This window comes from Molossus molossus, unplaced genomic scaffold, assembly GCF_014108415.1.
Source record: "Molossus molossus isolate mMolMol1 unplaced genomic scaffold, mMolMol1.p scaffold_m16_p_14, whole genome shotgun sequence".
Lineage (NCBI taxonomy): Eukaryota > Metazoa > Chordata > Mammalia > Chiroptera > Molossidae > Molossus > Molossus molossus.
In genome coordinates, this window is record NW_023425349.1 from 10520970 (window position 1) to 10540975 (window position 20006).

The window sequence follows — 20006 nt, forward strand, 5'->3', positions numbered from 1 at the left end:
TTGCTGACACTCTTGGTTGTGAAGACCAGTGCTTTTCCTTTCATGGGGTGTACATTTGACCACACAAGTCTCTTAGCAGGCACCGTTGACACCAGCATTTGTGAAGCTGGGAAATGGTGTAGGGAATGGAGTCCAGGAGGTGTCTGTAAACATTTATTGAGTATCTCTGCTAAGGGACATAATGAACTTTAGCAACTAAGCAAAGAAAATGGTAAAAGGACTTTGGGATATGGAACATGATTCTGTCTTCTGAACAGCTTCAGATAAAGGTTCATGTAAGAAAAAGAAAGGAGCTCATCCCCACTGCGGAGCAAATCAGGAACTGTGTGTTATATCATGAAATCTTCACAGCAGTCGTAGGGTGTAGTTGTTACCCCTGAAGAGCTTTCAAGAGGAAATGAAGCCCAGAGAAGTAAGTTGCCGCTAGTCACCCAGCCAGTAAATGCTAAAACCAGGATTCACACTCAGTTCAGTCTGATCCCAGCACTGAGATGCTGCCAGGTCCTGGGCTGCTGGCTCCATAGCTCCCTATGCCCTTCTAAGAAATCACTCATCATAAGTGTAATTAATTATGTGAGTATTTGTGTAATATCCTCTCTCCTTCCTGAGGACAGGGATCAGTATTTTTTCATCACTGCATCTCCATAGTCAGCACTGAACCTAGAACATAGTAGATGCTCCATATATATTGATGGAATAAACGAATGAGCAATGCAGCCACCCTCGGGAGAAGGAAAAAATAATAGCTTCTCTCACTTGGCTTTTGGGCCATTGTGTCTGCAATATATTAATAAAAAGCAAAGGTACACAATTAATTTTTTCCACTTTCAGATGCCTATTGAAGTTAATTCTCATTATTCAATTTCTTTGTAAAAATATTTTCTTCCATTTTACTGAAAAACTATCACGTTGTAATTGCTCATCAGGGTTTTCTCTATCTATCAAGATAACAGATGTAGGAGTGAAATTTATACAGGCAATAATTAAATGAGCATAAATCTTTATAAATTTTAAACAGTTGACCTGCATTAAAAAAAAGTCACAGATCATGAACAGATATGTAGTAATAATTAAATTGTAAACTGGCTGTAGGAGGGATTTTTTTAGCGGCCAGGTTTTGAAGTGTACTTTTGATTAATGGGTAAGCATGTAGACCTTCATTTGGAATATTAAACAAACCTGTCTTAATTATCTGGCCAGTGTCATACCAAGTGGTTAATGATGCGAGGAAAGCATTTAGAACGGACAGTTACATGTAACATTGCCCAGACTCCACTTTGTCAAAAGATGCACCGTGATATAGAAAAGATTTATGAACTCACAGTGACTTTCAAAAATAAGGTTGGGGTGGTAGTAGAAGACGTATAATCAAAGTACTGAGATTATAGAGAGTTCCATTGTTGCTCTTCAGCGTTATCAGGTAATTGTTTATTCTAATGGTTTCTCCATTCACTCAAAGGGATAAAAGTTGACCTTTGGGTAAACTCTGCTTTCTTTCCTATAATATACTTCTCTGATTTGATTGCTTATGTGAGTTTGTGGGATTCTTTTTCAGACAGATTATTTTAGAATCCAAATTTATAATTTCCTTTTAAGAATCCCACACAACTAAAGGAAACTAAATTCTTCTTTTTAAAAAGTCACTTAAAGGTTTAAAAGGTTTACATTATGGTAAAATAATCTGAGCAGGAGTTATTTCAGGAAAAGACCCATTGTCAGAACCAGGCCTCCTGCCTTAGAAGCCTCTTCCAGACACAGTACAGTAAGTCTTTATCATCTATGCTGTGTATGAAGCTGAAAGTCACAAAGACTAATAAAATGACAGACCGTGGGGCGTACTAGCATCTGTTTCGAAGGCTCCAAGGAGTACCCAGCTTAGAGTCGGTTCTTTGGTTTGAGGATTATCTCATTTCCCTAAGGTACTGAACCTAAGATGCTTTTTCTCTAAGCCCCACTGTATCGGCCCATTCCACCTCCCCATCACCACCCCCACCCCCACCTGCTTCCTAACCCCGGGTGCGGATCACATTGAGCCTGAAGTCCCCAGCCACCTGGGTCGGCACAGGAGCCAGCAGGAACAACTAGACGCAAGCAGCCGCTGTGGGGCTTCTCCTGGGGGAATTGGGGTTTTGTCAGGTGCCTTTCCTTCCTCTTTGTCTAGATTTAGAGTGGCAGAGGGTTAGAGAGAAGGGACCGCCGCCACTGTTTGTAGAGATGAAGAGGCAAAGTCGGGAGAACCTGAGGAGCCTGTGCTGCACATTCCTCACCTGAAACTCACCTTCCAGGGTGCTGTGTCCCTGTTAACCAGAGACCTTCCTCGGACTGGAGCCCTTTCCAGCTTTGTGTCCCTGCTACCCAGCCCTACAGGACGTGCCTGTAATAAATTCTAGATGGATAGAAAAATGTTCAGAAGGACACAATGGTATATGTAACTGAAATAATGCATAATGCTTTAACTGCATGAAAAGTAAAGGACTGTCCTTAAGTTTAAAAATATAATGACACTGAGAAAACTAAGCTGTTTTGAGCATGGGCGCTGGGAAATAGTCCCTCTAAGCAAGGCTTTCCTTTCCTAGCAGGGGAGACATACAGAGACGTGACTGTCAGGGAATAAAGCGGGTGGTTATTTAGGCTTAGTCATGATGGCATTATAATCCTGGATCCTAGGCCAACAGCATTCTTGGCAGGAGGGATGGTTCCTTAGGAGGAGGATTGATCCTTCATTGAATAAATAGACTCACCCTTTGAAAAACTATTTGGGCAACTGGACAGGTGTGGTGCATAGTAACCTGGACATCTGGCAGTTGTCTAGATTCTTCCTCCTGCCCTGCTTCCCAAGTCTAATTCATTGTCAAGTCCTGTGATTCCTCTTTACAGAAACCCATCCCACTCATAGCCAAAGCTTTCATCTGAATAGTTTAATTTTCCTTTCCCGGAATACGGCACTAGCTATTAACCAATTGCTCTGCCTCCTGCTTGCCCTCTTCTGTGCATCCTCACAGGACCTGTAGGAAGGTTTTCTGGAACACAGATGTGATCGTATCATGGTCCTTCAGCAGTTCCCGCAGGATCTGGGCCCAGCGCTCCTGCCCCAGCACACCCCCTGCCCTGCACCCTCCTCTGCCTTTGTCTCTGCCTAGAATACTCTTCTCTCCCTGTCCTCTGGGGGAACTCCTGTTGGGAGGCCCAGACCAAATATCTTCTCCTCTGACAAGTCTTCCCCAGCTGTCTGCCCATGTCCATCCAGCAGAGCTGGATCTGCCCTTCAGCCAGCCCTGGAACGTGTGCAGCGTGGGCCACGGCACTCTGTACTCTGGATTTCCGCGTTTCATGCCACTCCCGTCCCCAGACTACACTCCTGGAAAGTGGGGATCGTGTTTAGTTCCACTCTGCTAAGTCCAGCTGCCAGGATGGTACCAAACACATAGTGGGAGTTAAGTAAATGCTTGTTGGGCGGTTTGTAGAGACAGGAACGGGAGGTTGAAGACAGCTCCACTGTCGCAGAGTGCTCGCGGAGTGGCACACCTTGAGTCTTTTATGATCACAAGCTCACAGCATGTTCTGGCTGCACTCTTGACCCAGGACAACTTGTCATGGAAGCCTCTCTGCTTATTCCCCGTTCCCTACACTCTGATCTTCTCTGTCTGAGGAATATGATTGACCCATCTGTGAAATGAACCCGCTTCTGTGTACAGTCTCTCCCACCACCATTACCTGATGAACATATATTTCTTTACACTTTTAATAGATGTAGCCACAGATAACCTTTATTTTAATTTTTTGCTACAGCTACCTTTAAAAGGCCCCACCCACACTCCCCAGATAGTTTATCTGTCAGTCACGTGTCAATTATTTTTCTGTGGGCCCTTTACCATTACTAAGTAACTAATCACTTCATCTGACTCAGACCCAGGTTTTTTGAAGTGACTCTGTGCTCTTCTACTATACCACCTGTCCTGCTTCCAGGCCGGTGGTCCCTCCTGCAGGACACTGCTTACGCTCAAACCGTGGGTCAGCAGTCTCCAGGCAGCTGCTTTCTCCGTGCAGTGATTTATTCCTTCTTCAGACTGCTGGATGACGAGCTAGGTCATCTCCCAAAGGGACCTCAGTCTAGTGACAAAAACATACTGGTGCTCCAATCAAACAATAATAAATTGTAAGATAAGTGCCTGTTTCTATTATAAGATAGGGACAAAGTGCCATGGAAGCACAAGGGAGCTTCACCAGGAGGAGTCGAGGGAGCCTTCCAGGAGGAGGTGGCATTCAGCTGGGTGTTGAAAACTATGCAGTGTCCTCAAGGAAGGGAAGAGCATTCTAGGCAGAGGAGACAGCAGAAATAAAGGCCTGGAGGTGTGAAAGGTAGGGCAGGCCCTGCTGGTTTGGTTCAGGGGTTAGAGTGTTGGCCCACAGACCAAAGAGTTGTGGGTTTGATTCCAATCAAGGGCATGTACCTCGGTTGCAGTTCACTCCCCAGCCCTGGTCGGGCTCGTGTGGGAGGCAACCATTGATGTGTGTCTCTCACCCCCCGCCTTTCTCTCTCTCTCTCTCTCTTTCCCCCTCTCTCCCTCTCCTTTTCTCTCTCTCCCTCTCCTTTTCTCTCTCTCCCTCTCCCTTTTTCTCTCTCCTCCTTCCCACTCTATCTGAAGATAAATAGGAAAATATCCTCGGGTGGGGATTTAAAAAAGAAAAGGTAGGGCAGGTATAAGAATTTGAGGTTTGGTGAGGCTTAAGCCTCTGGATGCTATAAGACATGGGGAAGGAGCCTCCTCTCTCCAGGGGGTTTTCTTCTGAGGTGAAGCTGGGCAGGAACTGCAAGTGCCCCCCTGTAGCTGCCTCCCAGGTGCTCCCATGGCCGAGCAAGGCTCCCAGGGCTGTCACCACTCCCACCCACTCCTACCCGCCTAGGCAGTGGCATCCCAGAAGGAAAGAGGCTGGGAGGAAGCAGATAAGAAAGACAGCTTCTGTTTAGACACAAATATCTTGGTAATCAGCACAGATGGGATGAGAAATACCAAAAAAAGTACATGACAGTTTAGAGAGAATTTGGCTAAATGTTACATATTTTTAACATACCTGTGTAGACTTTTTGGAATAAGCACCTGAATCTCTCAGAACATGATTATTGGGCCTGGGGGTTATGCCTCAACCAAGTGGTGTTTTAATTTCAGAGATGTTCCCTTCCCCATCCACAAAAGTATCCTTGTGATTTTTTTTTCTCCCACCAAAATAAGGCACAGGATTTGTCTCTGACGCTGTGTCTCCTTATTTGGACGGCAAGCTGTGTAACATATTTCTACCCAGCGTGAAGCTTCTTGGCAGACTCTTGAGGCCACGTTTTGGTGGCTTCAGAGTTATCTTTGGATCTGTCAAAAGTGCTAATGGGCTTTCTGGCCTTCTTTAAGCTCCTCATTTCTATTTTCTTTTTACTTCCATCCTCTCCTAAAAGAAAATGCATGTAATTCATCAGCAGTTAAGCATTTTACTGAAATGCTCAGCGGAGGGCCTTGTGTTTTTGTTTGCGAGAATAGCTGAGCCATGTCACTGTCTTGAGAACGAGCCCCACCCTGACATCATTAGCTCAGCGCTCCTCAGTCCACTGGGTAAGAGATGAGCTTGTTGACTAATTCAGACTGCCTTTCCTTTTTTTTGGTTTTGTTTTACTTTTCAAGTTTGTTAAGAGGCAGGTTGGTGTGATGGTTAGAGCAAGAGTTTTGGATTCAGGGGACCTGATTTTGAAACTTGGCCCTTTCTAGCGAGGTGACCTTTGGAAAACTACTTAACCTTCTGAGCCTCAGTTTTCCACCCATAAAATAGAGATGATAATACCCTTCTCAGGGTTTTGGAGAAAATGAGCGAAAACAAGGTAGTGCCTCTCATCTGGCACATAAGGATTACTCAGTAAATAGGATAACAATAATTTTTAACAGAAACATTTTTTCTCTTTTTTTAGGTACACTTTGGTCCTTCTTTGTTACTATGCTATGCTTTCCTTTTCTGAATACAGCCTCACCTATTATTTTAGTAGTGTAAAGAAGAGCACAGCCTCGGTTGTCCCTACCCCAGAGTGTTGTCCCGTGCACCGAAGGGTGGCAGGTTTGATTCTCGGTCAAGGCATATACCTAGGTTGCTGGTTCAGTCCCCAGTTGGGGTGCTTATAGGAGGCAACCAATCAGTGTCACTCTTTTTCTTTCTCTCTCTCTCTTTCTCCTCCCCCTCCCTCTCCCTTCCTCTCTCTCTAAAATCAATAAACAGCCCAGCTGTTGTGGCTCAGCAGTTGAGCACCCATGCATCAGGAGGTCGCCGGTTCGATTCCCAAACAGGGCACATGCCCAGGTTGTGGGCCCAATCCCCAGTGGGGGGCATGCAGGAGGCAGCCAGTCGATGTTCTCTTGTCGATGTTTCTATCTCTCTCTCTCCCTCTCCCTTCTTCTTTCTCTAAAAATCAATAAAGACAAAAAATAAAAATTAATGAGCATGTCCTTGGGTGAGGATTTTAAAAAGTATAAAAAATGAAAAGGAAACACAGAGCTTTAGAGACAGACCCGCCAAGACGGAATAATGCCTCATCTGCCTACTGTCTAAACTCGGTCAAATTACTTCAATTTCTCTGTGCCTCTGTTTTTCTATCTGTATATAGAGATAATAACACCTGTTCAAGGAACTGTTTCAAGATTAAGTGAAATAATGTATGTAAAGCCTTGTATATTATAGATGTTTAAGTGGGCCCTTGCCAGTTTCGCTCAGTGGTTAGAGCATTGGCCCGCGGACCAATGAGTCTTGGGTTCGATCCAGCCAAAGGCACGAACCTCAGTTGCGGTTCATCCCCGGCCCTGGTCGGGGTCTTGTGGGAGTCAACCAGTCGATGTGTCCCTCTCATGGAGATGTTTCTCTCTCTCTCCCTCTCCCTCCCACTCTTTCTGAAGATAAATAGAAAAAAAAAATGTCCTTGAGTGAGGATTGGAAAAAATAAAAAATAAAATAAAGTACTTAAGTGAGACGATATAATGTAAGGGAAAGTGTATGGGCTATGGAGTTGGATCTAAGTCCAAATTCTAACTCTACCAGTTACTGGATCTCTCCCAGACTTACTTTATCTATATGTTGGAAAGAATAATACCTCAGGAGGTTTTTGTGAAGATTGCATAAGATTATACATATACAGTACCTCGTATGGTTCTTGGTACTTGGTAGGAAGTCAATGCATGAAGCTATTAATTCACTATTTATAAAGGTCGATAGTTAACCTGGTACTCCAATCAAACAATAATAAATGTAAGATAAGTGCCTGTTTTTATTCCCAACCCATAAATAATATTGTCCAAAAGTACTTTATGCTATTTTGCATGTAAAATCCACCTGGTTTACTTGAATTTATAGGTTATAGATCTTTCATTATTATAAATTGCAACCCCTGACAATAGTGTTCCTTCCTTCCCCTCCCCCTTCATTTTCAGAGGATTATATTGTGTGGCATTGAAAAGCTGTAACATTGAAGAAATTAGCATATTCATGTGTATTATTAAAGTCAGGTGGGTATAGAAAGGGTTGCAGAAATGAAACGCATTACATTTCTTCTGAAGTCTGAAGAGTACCAATCTATAGTACTAATTAAAGGAATGAAGCCAGGCTGCAGACAAAAGCTAGTTAAAGCACAGCTTTGTCACAACTTGCTGCTGCTTGCCTTTGATTTTTTTTTCTTTTTGAGTGAAATACCTGGAAATTATAAATCTTCGAAATTGCTTTCATTCTAGCCAAGTCATTTTAGAGAATGTAAACTGTGGAGGAGGGGGACACCAGCCGTGATGACAGGAGAGGAGCACACTGTGGGTAGGATCAGTTGGACAAAAATGGGCTCTGTGCCAGGAACATTTAGGTCCTGGGTACTTTCTTTTGCTTAGACGTGTGTCACGGTGCATTGGGAAAGTTCTGGGATCTTGGGTCAGAAGATCTGAGCTGCAGTCCTGTCTTCATTGCTTACTAGACTTTTTGATCTTGGCGTATCTCTCTGAGCCTTGGATTTCTCATTTGTAAGGTTTCAGACTTCCTGTCTTGCTTACCTTTAGAAGCTCCTGAGAAAAGCAGCGCAGTGCTGTGTATGACCTCATGCTGTGAACTGTAATCACCACACAGGTATAATTGCTCAGACTGCTTCATCTCTAAGGTCTCTTCCAACTCTGCACTTTGTGATTTTATACATGAATGGATTCATACTTGGTCCCCAGGTAGGAAGAATAGGACAGGGGAAGAGAAGAGTATACTTCCTGATTACTTTCTGTTTTTCATGCTTTTATTAGATATTGCTTGTAATAAGAACCAACAAAATAAGGCACAAACCTCCCCTTCTTCTTTCTCCTAGAGAAACCTGACAGAATATTTTGTGGCCGTGGACGTAAACAACATGTTACATCTGTACGCCAGTATGCTCTATGAGCGCCGGATACTCATCATCTGCAGCAAACTCAGCACTGTGAGTAGACAGTCTTGAGATGTGCTTTTTAATTATTTCATTTCAATTGAAGGATGTATTGGAAAGATTAAAGAAAATTTTAGAAAAAGAAATCAGCCACAATCTCCTCAGATAGTAACATGTCATCTCATTAATTATTCATGTTCCTTTACAGTGCCAATGCACATTTCATTTATTCTTGTAGTTTCACAATCAATTATAAATAGTTTTCCATTTGATCGTGTGTTATGAACACTTTGCATATTTCCACATAAGCTTCCATCATTGTCAGTTTTTACATGTCTGTATCATATTTCATTATACTGATGTGTCATCATTTACTAAATCTTTATTCTCTCGATGGCCATTTCAGTTGTCCATAGCTTAATCCTTTAGTAGATGACACTGCAGTGAACATCTTTTGGCTTCTTTTGACCACTGCTGGATAGAATTGTGTGTGTAGGTACACAATTCTTGGTCATGTGTAGTGGGATACACATAAAAGCATGTTCATAGCAGCATGTGTTTTTGTGTTTTAAACCCACATGACCATCAACAGAGAACTGATACATTGTGGTGTAGCCATACAATGGAGTGCTGACTGTATCAGTGAAAATAAACACTGTCAACACGATCAGGTCTCTCATACAGAATTCTGAGTAAAAGAAACATGCTCCAGAAGAACATGCAGTATGATTTCATTCATGTAAAGTTCAAGTAAGAAAAACTGAGTGGGACATTACTTAGGGACACATACAAACTACAAGGGGGATAAAAGAAATGATTAACACAAATTTTAGGTATAGTGTCCTCAAAGGGAGTGAAAATAATATAGTTGGAAAGAGGCATACAGGGGATGTCAAAACTGTGGGGGTTTGTTTGTTTGTTTGTTTGTTTGTTTTTGTCTTGAGCTAGGATAGGGGTCAGGAAACCTTTCTGTAATGGGTTCAGTAGTGAATATAGCTCTGTAGTCCAGTTGCTGTAACTACTGGACTCTGACCTTGTAGGTTATAATCAGTAAACTAGTGGCTATGGCTGTGTTCTAACAAAGTTTTATTTATAAAAATAAGAGTCAGGCCAAACTGGCCTTCAGGCTGTATTTGTCAATCATTGAGTTAGGTGCTAGGTTTTGAAGTTATAAGTTTTTTTTTTTCCCCTGTAAAAGATGGTTATTTGATACACATGCTTTTTTTTTTTTTTTTTTTTTTTATCCTCACCCGAGGACATTTTTCCATTTTTTATTCAGGTAGAGTGGGAGGGAGAGAGAGGAACAGAGAGAGAGAGAGAAACATCGATGTGAAAGGGACACATCGAGTGGCTGCCACCCGCACGACTGACCAGGGCCGGGGACAAACTGCAACCGAGGTACGCGCCCTTAGCGGGAACCGAACCCGGGTCTCTCAGGACCGCAGGCCGATGCTCTAACCGCTGAGCCAAACCGGCCAGGGCTGATACACATACTTTTATTTATATATATATATATATATATTTCAGAATTTTTGAAAAGTTAAAAAAGACACTAAGCCCTTTTATTATGAAATATTATAATACAGGAATAAAGACAAAGTAATTCTTGTACACAGGCTAAGAATCAAAATTGCACAAGATTTTACTCTGACAATTTTATTTTATTTTATTTTTTTATTGATTTGGGGGGGTGTTGTTCCACCCATTTATGCATTCATTGGTTAGTTCTTGTATGTGCCCCGACTGGGGATCGAACCCAAAACCCTGGCGTATTGGGCCAAAGCTCTAACCAACTGAGCTACCCGGCCAGGGCCTGCTGTGACTATTTCAGAAACCAGAAGAGTCAAGCAATGTCTCAGACTTCTAAGGGACAGTAATTTGTAACCTGAAATTTCTGCACTTATCTAAGGAAAGCCCTTAGAGGGGCGGCAGGAGCCCACACCACCCCTCTCAGCCTTGTGGGTCTCTCCTCTTCCACTCCGCCTTCCCCACTGTGGATGAACTGTCTGTCCCCCCAAGGCCCCACTCTTCTGTTCCCCTGACTTCGTGCAACAAGTCTTTTTCATAGCACTTTTGTGGGCTCTGGGGATACAACAGTGCCCAAAATAGGCAAAAATCTCTGTCCTCATTAAGCTTACATTCTATTAGGGAAGACCTTGAATAAACAAAGTAAGTTAAATATATTGTATTTATAGTGGTGTTTACAGTAGCCTAATGATAAGTAGTGAAGGAGTGAAATAAAGCAGAGAAGGAGAGTGGATACGGAGCCGTGAGGTGGCAGGGATCTTGATTTTAGCTAGATGGCCACAGAGGGCCTCATTGAGGAGGTGACACTGCAGTGCTCTTGCTGCCTGAAGGGAGTCCCTCCGGCAGTCTGCCTCAGTATGTTTCCTCCTCTACTGGTGCCTTCTTAGGAGCTTGCTAATATAGGATCTCCCAGACTTAAAGCAAAGCTTCCTTGACCCACATATCCTTTACACCATTTTTGTTTGCCCTTTTAGAATAGAATTCCTCAAGAGAGTTATTTCAGTTTACTGTCTAATTTCTCTCCCATTCTCTCCTCAGTATTCTGTGGATTTAGTCCCCACCTCTCCACTGAGACAGCTTTTGTCCAGGTCACCAATGACTTCATGTCAAATAAAATTAAAATGAGTTAATACTTGCAAAGCTCTTAAAACAGAGTCTAGCATATAATATATGTATATGTTTGTAATAATAACATCTATAATGGGGCTTAACATTTTAAATCAAGAAATAGTTATTTAGAAATAAGGACATAAACATTGCATGTGATTACTGAATTAAGTAAGGGTAAAGAGTATTTTCACTGAGTAATGAACTTCACTGATGGACAGTAGACACCTCTTTAGTGAGACGGGGTGCCCTTTGCCTCACTTGTGGTCAGTTGCTTCCTGATGAGTCGTGTGCAAGTTTCTCTGGGGAAGGAGGCACCAAACAAAACGTCACTTTTAGCCAAGCCCTTGGATCACTCCAGTTTCAGAATTTAACCGTTCTTTAATTGTTGCCTTTTATTTCCTCAGTGGTGGCTCTTTACCATCTTTTTGATGAGAGGCAGAATATACAAAGGCTATTTTAGCCTGAGGTTCCTGAGGACCCTCTCTTGACAAATCGAGATGTGACTTGTCATACCTTGACAAACTACATTTTCTCAATTTTTTTTGAAAGATGGAGGCCTAGTGTTTCTCAAACCCATTAAGCAGATGAAAGATAAAAGCTGCCGAACACTCTAGAATGCCATCTTCTGTAAAGATGACTGCTGCAACAGAGACAGCCCAGCACTACTTAGTTCAGAGTCAGAAAATACTCATTTCTGGCTTTCTGGGTCAATAATGTGATAATTCTGTATAAGAAAAATGTAAGTTTTTGTTTTCTTTGCTCAGTTAATGTATATTGATTGTTTTCCTTTATAAATGATAAATAGGGATGGCTTAACTAAATCTTGTTCTGTAATGTAAATACTTCAGTGTGATTTCTTCTAGCACAGAGGCCCCATTTTTCTTCCAGATTTTTATATCTTGAGTTTAAATTTATATGCTGTTTGGTAACTCTATGGGTAACAGGTAAGTCTGAAATACAACCTTTATACAGATGATATGTAATTCCAACAGCAGTCCTGGAAGGGCCTATTGGAGAGACGGAGTAGCTAAGGGCATGCCAGTAGGTCATCATTATGAGTGTTGGGGGAGGGAAGGCTTTGGCTCAGACAAGGGGGGAACATCCAGGAATTACACATCCAAAGGGATCTTAGCCCCTTCAAAGTACTTGCCTTGGGGACCAGGTCATGTTTATTGGGTGCCACCTCTCAAACTGTTGTCAGAATCCTTGTGTATGGACTGTCATAAGGGCCAGAGACACATTGTTAAGAATATATCTCTCATCCCACTGAGGAAATTTGAGAATCCTCATAAAGAACCAAAAAAAAAAAAAGTCCAAGCCAAATCTGATAGATAGGTTGTTTGTTTGGGTGAAAGTAAGTCCTGACTGGATAGTAATTAGAGGAGCTTCTTGTATAGTTTGAAAATAGTTCCAAGACTACCAAAGAGATATGCTGGCAGCACCCACACTAAGCGTACAGAACACCCTTGTTTAGAGCCATACTCTCAAATTTGAAATTATTTTAAGTGAACCATTTGGAGCCACCTACTATGTGCCAGGCACTGTGCTAATTATATTTTTCCCTTATTAACTCTTGCAATAACCCTAGGAGCTAGTTTTATTCTGTTTTGCAGATGAGAGTATTGGCACTTGGGAAGTGGAAGTGTCTTGTCTAAGGTGACCAGCAGAGGTGGAATTAAAACCTGCCTCACTTGGCTTCAAGCTAACCCCCTTCTTGCTACCTCATACTGCCTTCTGGGTAACTCTCCATTTGTCATAAGTTCCCTTTGACCCTTGTCCTCAGAGAAATATTCTTGGCATGATTAGGTTGACCCCGATCCGAAATCACAGACAGAATGTCAGCCTGGCCATTACCTTTTAATGGACTCTAAGCTTTCTGCAGATTCAGTGGGCACTTTCTCCGTGCCTGGCGCTGCTTTTGGTACCAGCAAAACCGAAGGCTGATGTGAATTTCTAACAGACACACTTACTCTATTGGCCAGAACCCCATTTCCTTGAGCACTGTTCAGATTCAGCTCCCAGCCCCACCTGTGCTGACCCCCTGCAGTGAGCACAGCCTGGGTGGGTCCCTGGGCATGTCTTCCCTGACTCCTTGGCTGCAGGGTTCATGTGCTGCAGCTCCCACCAGCCCTGTGTACCTTGGTCCTAATTGCCCCTCCCATAATTTAGGGCTACTGCAAGAAGTTTTAAACATTAAGAATATTCAGTACATGTTAACAAAGGCCCATTAATTTCCCAAAGGAACATATATTTGTTTTATTCAGCAAATGCTTTTTTAAACAGGTTCTTGAAAAGAAGCACAGTATAGTGGTAAGACCATTACCTCATTAATTGAGCCTCCACACCTAAGTATTTGTGTGATACCTATAACTCTGAAAAGAAGTATTACTTTTCTGATAATACCCCATAGAGGGATTGGGGTGGGTGGGTAACGAAACTGATATCTTTTCTCTCTGTCATTTTCTTCCTAACTAAGTATTAGTCCCAGAGAATGTGTGCCTTGGACAGGCCCTGGAGGGTATTGGGTGATAGCTCTGTCTCCCCACCAGCACCCTCAGGTCTGGCCCTTAGTAGAGCTTCAGTTTTGCTGTGAAGGGATGGGTACCCTCCCAAACTTCTGTCCCGCCCACTCCCACCAACAGCTTCTATTGTCTTACTACCACTTGGTCTTGTGACCTAAGAAGGGTCAGTTCGTGGATGTGGAAGTTTTTCAGATTTGGCTTCATTTTCAATTTGTTCCTGGTGAACTCCACCTGGTTGTGACCATGCCAACCTGTGTAATGGTTTGAGTGCCTGAATGATGTGTGTAAAGCTTTCCTAGCTGTTCTGGACCAGAAAGAACTAATCCTGTCTGCCTGTCTGCAGCCCTTGGAGCAGAGATGAGAGTGGCGGCTTAAGGAGATTGGAAGCACTGGACCAGAGCCAGGCCTCTCTGCCTGCACACTCCACTCTGCATGTTCCGGCCGCAGGAACAAACTGCATTGTTTTGTTTCAAACTGTGCTCAAAGGAAGCCAAGACCTTGTAACTGGAAACTTACCAAACAGAGATTCTAAGACTAAATTTAGTGTTCTATTTAAAAAATAAAATAAGTTGAACATTTTGTTTGTTCATCTTTTATATGTTAAAAAAGAGAGAGATTAACCTAGTTCACACTAACAACCTAAGAAGAGTATTCAGAGTGAGAAGAAAACTAATCCTTTTGGTGAAGAGGGAAATCCTTAACAAAATGTAATGAAGTGGCATGAAATATAGAGTCTGCAGCCAAACTTCCCAATAGCATAGCCTCTCTAATCTCCATCACATAAAATTTTATTGTGGCTCAGAGAATATTAAAACTGTTAGAAATAAATGAATGGAACTTCCATTGGCAGGAAGTAGGAGGAAAGATTGGTATGTTTTATTTATGTGGTTTTTCTCTGGTTTTTAAATGTGAATACAATTAACTGCTTTTGAACTATGTTCTTCATTTAATTATGTGTGAGTTGGTTTTTGCTTGTTCATATTGAACTATAACTACAATGAAGAACCTTGAGATATTCTTGAGACTGTAATATATAGAGTATAAATAGTTTAATTGGTGATATTTTAAAATGTGCTGTGACTTCATCCAGCCATGGTCTCCTACTAGTTCTTACCTTCCTCTCCTCCCTCTTTTCCCATTGCTTCAACAAGCATTGAGTGTTTGGACTAGACATGGGATTCAGACTGCTAGTGTTTCTCAATGCTAATCCATGGGTTAGTTCTGGTAGAATCACCCAGAGAACTTGTTAAAAATTCAAGTACGTGGCCCTGGCCGGTTTGGCTCAGCGGTTAGAGCGTCAGCCTGCGGTCCGGAGAGACCTGGGTTTGGTTCCCGCTAAGGGCACGTACTTCGGTTGCAGTTTGTCCCCAGCCCTGGTTGGTCGTGCGTGTGGCAGCCACTCGATGTTTCCCTTCACGTCGATGTTTCTCTCTCTCTCTCTCTTTCTCTCTCTCCCTCCCTCTCTATCTGTACAAAAAATGGAAAAATATCCTCGGGTGAGGATAAAAAAAAAAAAAAAATTCAAGTACGTGGACACTGCCTCCAGATAGTCATACCAGTTGAAAAGGTCTAGCATTGAACCACACAGAAGGTCTGTTTTTGTTGTTGTTAATCCTCACTGGAGGATATTTTTTCTATTAATTTTGTTTGTTTGTTTGTTTGTTTAGAGAGAGTAGGAGGAGGGGGAGAGGAGATGAAAGAGAGAAGAGAAGGAGAGAGAGAGAAACATTGATGTGAGAGAGTCACATCAATTGATTGCCTCCTACAAGCACCCCAACCAGGGCTGGGGATTGAACCTGCAACCCAGGTATGTGCCCTTAGCAGGAACTGAACTCAGGACTCTCCAGTCTACGGGCCAACGCTCTAACTGCTGAGCCAAACCGGCCAGGGCCAGAATGTCTATTTTTTAAGATTCCCCAATGATTGATACACAGCCAGATTCGGAAACAGTGAATACATAGTTCTCTAAGACAAAAACAATATTCTCTCATTACTGTTCTTTTTCATCACTAGACTCATTTTCATTTTGAGACTACATAACAGAGTCTGGTTGAATTTGTTTAAAAGACATGAGTACAGACCAACACTTAAAAAATTATTTGTGTTCATATTTTTCTTTGGGAGAGCTTTGATTTTGGTATTGCCTAGTCTAGAATAGGACAGAGCTAAATAGAATCTATTTAAGCTCTCAGTAATGTTGGGTGCTGATACAGTCCACCAGTGTAACTTTGGGTACATGGGTATAAATAGACCAGAGAGGTGATGGGTTTTTTTTAGCCATTGCATTGAGAACATGGCAGAGAATGTTGTTTATTATTCAGTAGTATAGTCAATTTGTGAAATAAGTTATATATTCTTTAGATTGTAGAACTTATAGCTTATTTTTATATGACTCTCTACCAGAAAAAAACACTAATGGGTAATATTCAAGTCACTGACACCTTAATATACCTGAAAAGCCATAAATGACTCCCACATTGCAGGCATCTCTGTGGATTTCATTTAAGAAATGTGAACACCTACTATGTGCTAAGTCAGCAAGAACAAGGGCTCGTTTTCCCTCTGGTTTCTGTGCGCTAAAAGGTTGGTCACTTTGGTGAGCCAAGGTAGTGAGGTGTGAGGTTAGGACTTGCAATCAGGGGTCGGTACAGAACTTACGAAAATTTACATGGTTTCTCTTCTGCTATCTTGATAGCTATGTAGTCTCCCAGCTGGATGATTCAGACAGCCCTGCAGGAGTTATCTTTTCCCAGGGAAAAGGACAGCAGGGCTGTAGGAGAGAGCACCAGACTTTAAGTCAGGATAGTTTTGTTCAGTTCCTACCTTTGTACTTAATCCTTCCTGTGATATTCCTAGCCACACAGCTTTGGGCCACTTACCTGACTTCTCTGAGTCTCTCTGCCTCTTCTGTAAAAATGGGGGTAGTGTTAATACCCATCTCACAGTTGTTGAAAGGACACAATAGTCACAGATATGATAGCTTATAGCCCACTCCTGGGCACACATTAATCATTCAATAGATGCTGACTCTGAATCTCACCTTTGAGGGGCATTGAACCCCAGTTTGACTTTCAGAAGCAAAGAGGACATTAGAGATCCTGGAAGAGGTGTGAAGATATAATTAGTAGAACTGGTAATAGTGGATGGTGAATGAATCCAAGCAACAGGGGACAGTCATGGCCACTTGAAGGAGCCTTTCTGTATCCACCCACTTCTCATTAGTCACAGTCATCAACACAGTCATTTCTTGTTCAGGTCTCTACAGTCAATACTACAGAGTGCTAGAATGGCCTTAGGAAGCTGCTGTGTTCTCCTGACCCGCCTGACCAGCCTCCCAGGAAGGAGGACTAACAGCTTCTGGTTTTTATCCTTCCAGGCTCTGCTCTGATCCACCCCACCCCACCCCACCCCCAACTCTGGGAAGCAATCCTGATTCTTGCCCCAGGCAGAATTAATGATTCCTTCTTTACATGCCAACACACTTGCACCTCTATTGTAACACCTCTTTCATAATGCTTTTGTGTTGAAGTTGATTGTTTGCATTTTGATCTGTCTCTGTCTATTTTAAATTGCTTGAGGGCATGGCATGTATACATAGTGGATAGTCAGTAATTGTCAGATTAATACAGGTCATAGCACAGAGGCAGTCTCCTGTGAGCTAAGAGCTGTTTCTGGAGCTAGACTCCCTGGTTCATATCCTAGCTCCGCCAGCAGCTCTGTGACCCTGCACAAGGTATTTAACTTTTAGGAACCTGAGTTTTCTCATCTGTAAAATGAGGACAGTAATGCTACCTACCTTACAGGAATGTGAAGATTAAAAAAGTTGCCTATATGTGAAGGACTTAGAACAGTGCTTGGCAGATAGTAAATGCTGAGTTAAGTGGTCATGGTGGAGGCTGTATGATAGCTTTAATCTAAGTTTACTCTCACTTTCTCAGGTTGGATTTGCCTGACCAAACTCTACCGGGGAGATTCTGTTTTTTTTCTCCTGTGCCTTCAAATCTAATGACTTCTACCACTTAAAGGTTCCTTCATGTCTTCTCTGTGTATGGATACCTGACAGATAGGTTACTCATGATTCCATGTTCAGTTCTGCTTTCTTTCTTTTAAAAAATGTGATTCATGCATGGCCAGTGTGGCTCAGTGGATTGAGCGTTGTCCCATGCACTGAGAGGTCCCAGTTCGAGTTCTGGTCAGGGCACATGCCTGGGTTTCGGGCTCGATCCCCAGTAGGGGGCGTGCAGGAGGCAGCCGATCCATGTATTGCTCTCACACTGATGTTTCTATCTCTCTCTCTCTCCCTCTCTCTAAAAAATCGATAAAAACATATTATTTTAAATGTGATTCATTAAAACAGTAATGCAAATTAGCAAAACATAAGTTATGATCTTATAATATTTCAAAAAACCCCACAAATATCCACTTATACTAGACTTGAGGTGACAAATAGATCTCTTTTTGAGTGCCTGCTTGGATCCACTGACAGTGGTGGCATGTTGGGAGGGACCTCGGGCCATGTCCTGACCCCATAGCGGTTTATAATGTCTGCACAGGCACAGGACAGAGGAGGGGCAGAACCTTGCTGCCCCTGCATTTAAATGAAGCATTAGCAATCCCAGTGTAACTTTGCCTTTTTCATCTTAAAGAGAAGTGTATCCTTTCCTTACTCACGTGCTGCAGGCTCATTGACACCGTAGTTTCCCATACTGATGTTTCTGTCTCTGCTTTGGTAGCTGAGGCTTTTCTCTGGCAGTTTTAGATGCTTTGATGTTTTGAAGTGTCAAATCTTGGCATGAAAGCTTCTTTCCCTGGTTAATAACTTACTCTAATTATTCTAGCTAGTTGGTTCCTTAGAAAGGGGGTCGGCGGGAGAAGTGATTGAGTAGGCAGGTGATTGCCTGAGAAAGCTTCCTCCTGACTGGATGATCTTGCTGTTAGTGGAAGGCGTTCGACTTGACCCCATGTTGGTGTATTGGTTTTTTGAGGGTGTTTTTTTCCTTACCTTTCTCCAGAGGACAGTGAAGAAGCAAGAGGTAGCATGAGTTCCACCCAACTGAAAAGAAAAAAAAAAACCACTTAAGAACGACTGCCCTTCCCCCACAACCAAAACTAAAAACAAAGCAGCATTACATTTCTACTTCTAAGAAAAGTAGGACATTCTTTACTCTTTTACTTCTTTCTACTCACATGTCCAGCTTCTATTTAGACTAGCTGAAGGTCTTTGATTCCAAGGCTAAGTTGTCTTTTTGCTAAAGCATCTTACTTTCTTAAAAGCCAGCTCCACCCTCATTAAATGTAGTAAACACAGTCTGAATGTAGCTGAACCATTTATAACTAAAGGTTTTTCTCATACCCTGAGAAGGATTGAGTAGGTTAACTTTAAGAGTCCCTGCAGGTTTTACTTAAAACTTACTGCTAATCTTATAGTGAGCTTTACATTTGAGAATAAGTGAAAATAAAAAAAAATTTATAAAAAAACCCACAACACTGTTTAGTCATGGCAAGATTTATTTTCTGATGACTACAAAGATAGTTTATAATTAAATGACAGAATCTAGTTCTCAAATTGAAAAAGCTGACTTCCACAACACATTTTCCACATAGTATAGGTTCTAGGATATTAGTAACAGTGACCATCTGATTTTTTCTTCTGTCAGCTTTTGGAACGTGGAATCTCAATACCTTTTAGAAATTTACAGCTCCTAGTTGTGATCCTTAAGCAATTTCAATTTGTTAATGTCTGGTAATCTTGCCTACCATTCCTCATGATGTTCAGCTGCAGGCATTTTAACATCCCCCAAACATTTACTCAGCACCTGCTCTGTGTCAAGCATAGTAAGAGATAAGGAGGGGAATCGAATGTGTGCTCTGTCCTTGAGGAGCTCACATCTTTAGTCTCGTGCCCCATGTCTCCTACAATCATCTGCCTCTAAGCTCTCAGTGTCAGGGGCCAAACACAGAGGAAGGCTGTGCCCTTCACAGCCAGGTGATGGAGCGGATGGCTCGTGAATTCCAGGTGAGCCCGAGAGCTGCAGAGATGAGAAAGCGAGACCAGCTTTGAGATGTACCCTGTTTTACTTATACTTAGTCAGTAGAGCTGATGCTGAGCTGGGGGCAGAGGAGGTGCCTATTTCACATCAAAGGGCAGCAATTCCTCTAGGTCCTAAGTTGTCAAAGCTGGAAGGGGGCAGAGGGATCATGAAGTCCAGTCTCCTGTTTTCCAGAGAGGGGAAATTGAGACCCAGGAGAGGAAGTGGCTTGCTCAGATCAAAAAAGAGAATTAGTGGAAACTCCGTGCAGGTATGTGAAAGGCAACATGACGGAAGCCCAGGCTTTCAAATAGGTGCACCAAATTGGGATGTAAACCTTTCACGTTGACAATGATTACTTCGTTGTCTAGAATTTCCTGTGGATTAAAAACACTACAACACCTT

The 20006-nt window shown here is 42.4% G+C and overlaps 1 protein-coding gene and 1 non-coding gene across 7 annotated transcripts in view; one reads left to right on the forward strand and one right to left on the reverse strand.

Moving 5' to 3' along the window:
• DENND1A (DENN domain containing 1A) overlaps positions 1-20006 on the forward strand; it is a 491959-nt gene that overhangs the window by 242986 nt on the left and 228967 nt on the right. For all 6 annotated transcript variants that reach the window (XM_036261261.1, XM_036261264.1, XM_036261259.1 and 3 more), the window contains one exon: positions 8357-8467. In XM_036261261.1, coding sequence (XP_036117154.1) covers positions 8357-8467 — 111 coding nt within the window. The remainder of the gene's footprint in view (positions 1-8356; positions 8468-20006) is intronic.
• Positions 10149-10226, reverse strand: TRNAI-AAU. Its single transcript has one exon. It is a non-coding gene; the product is annotated as a tRNA-Ile (tRNA).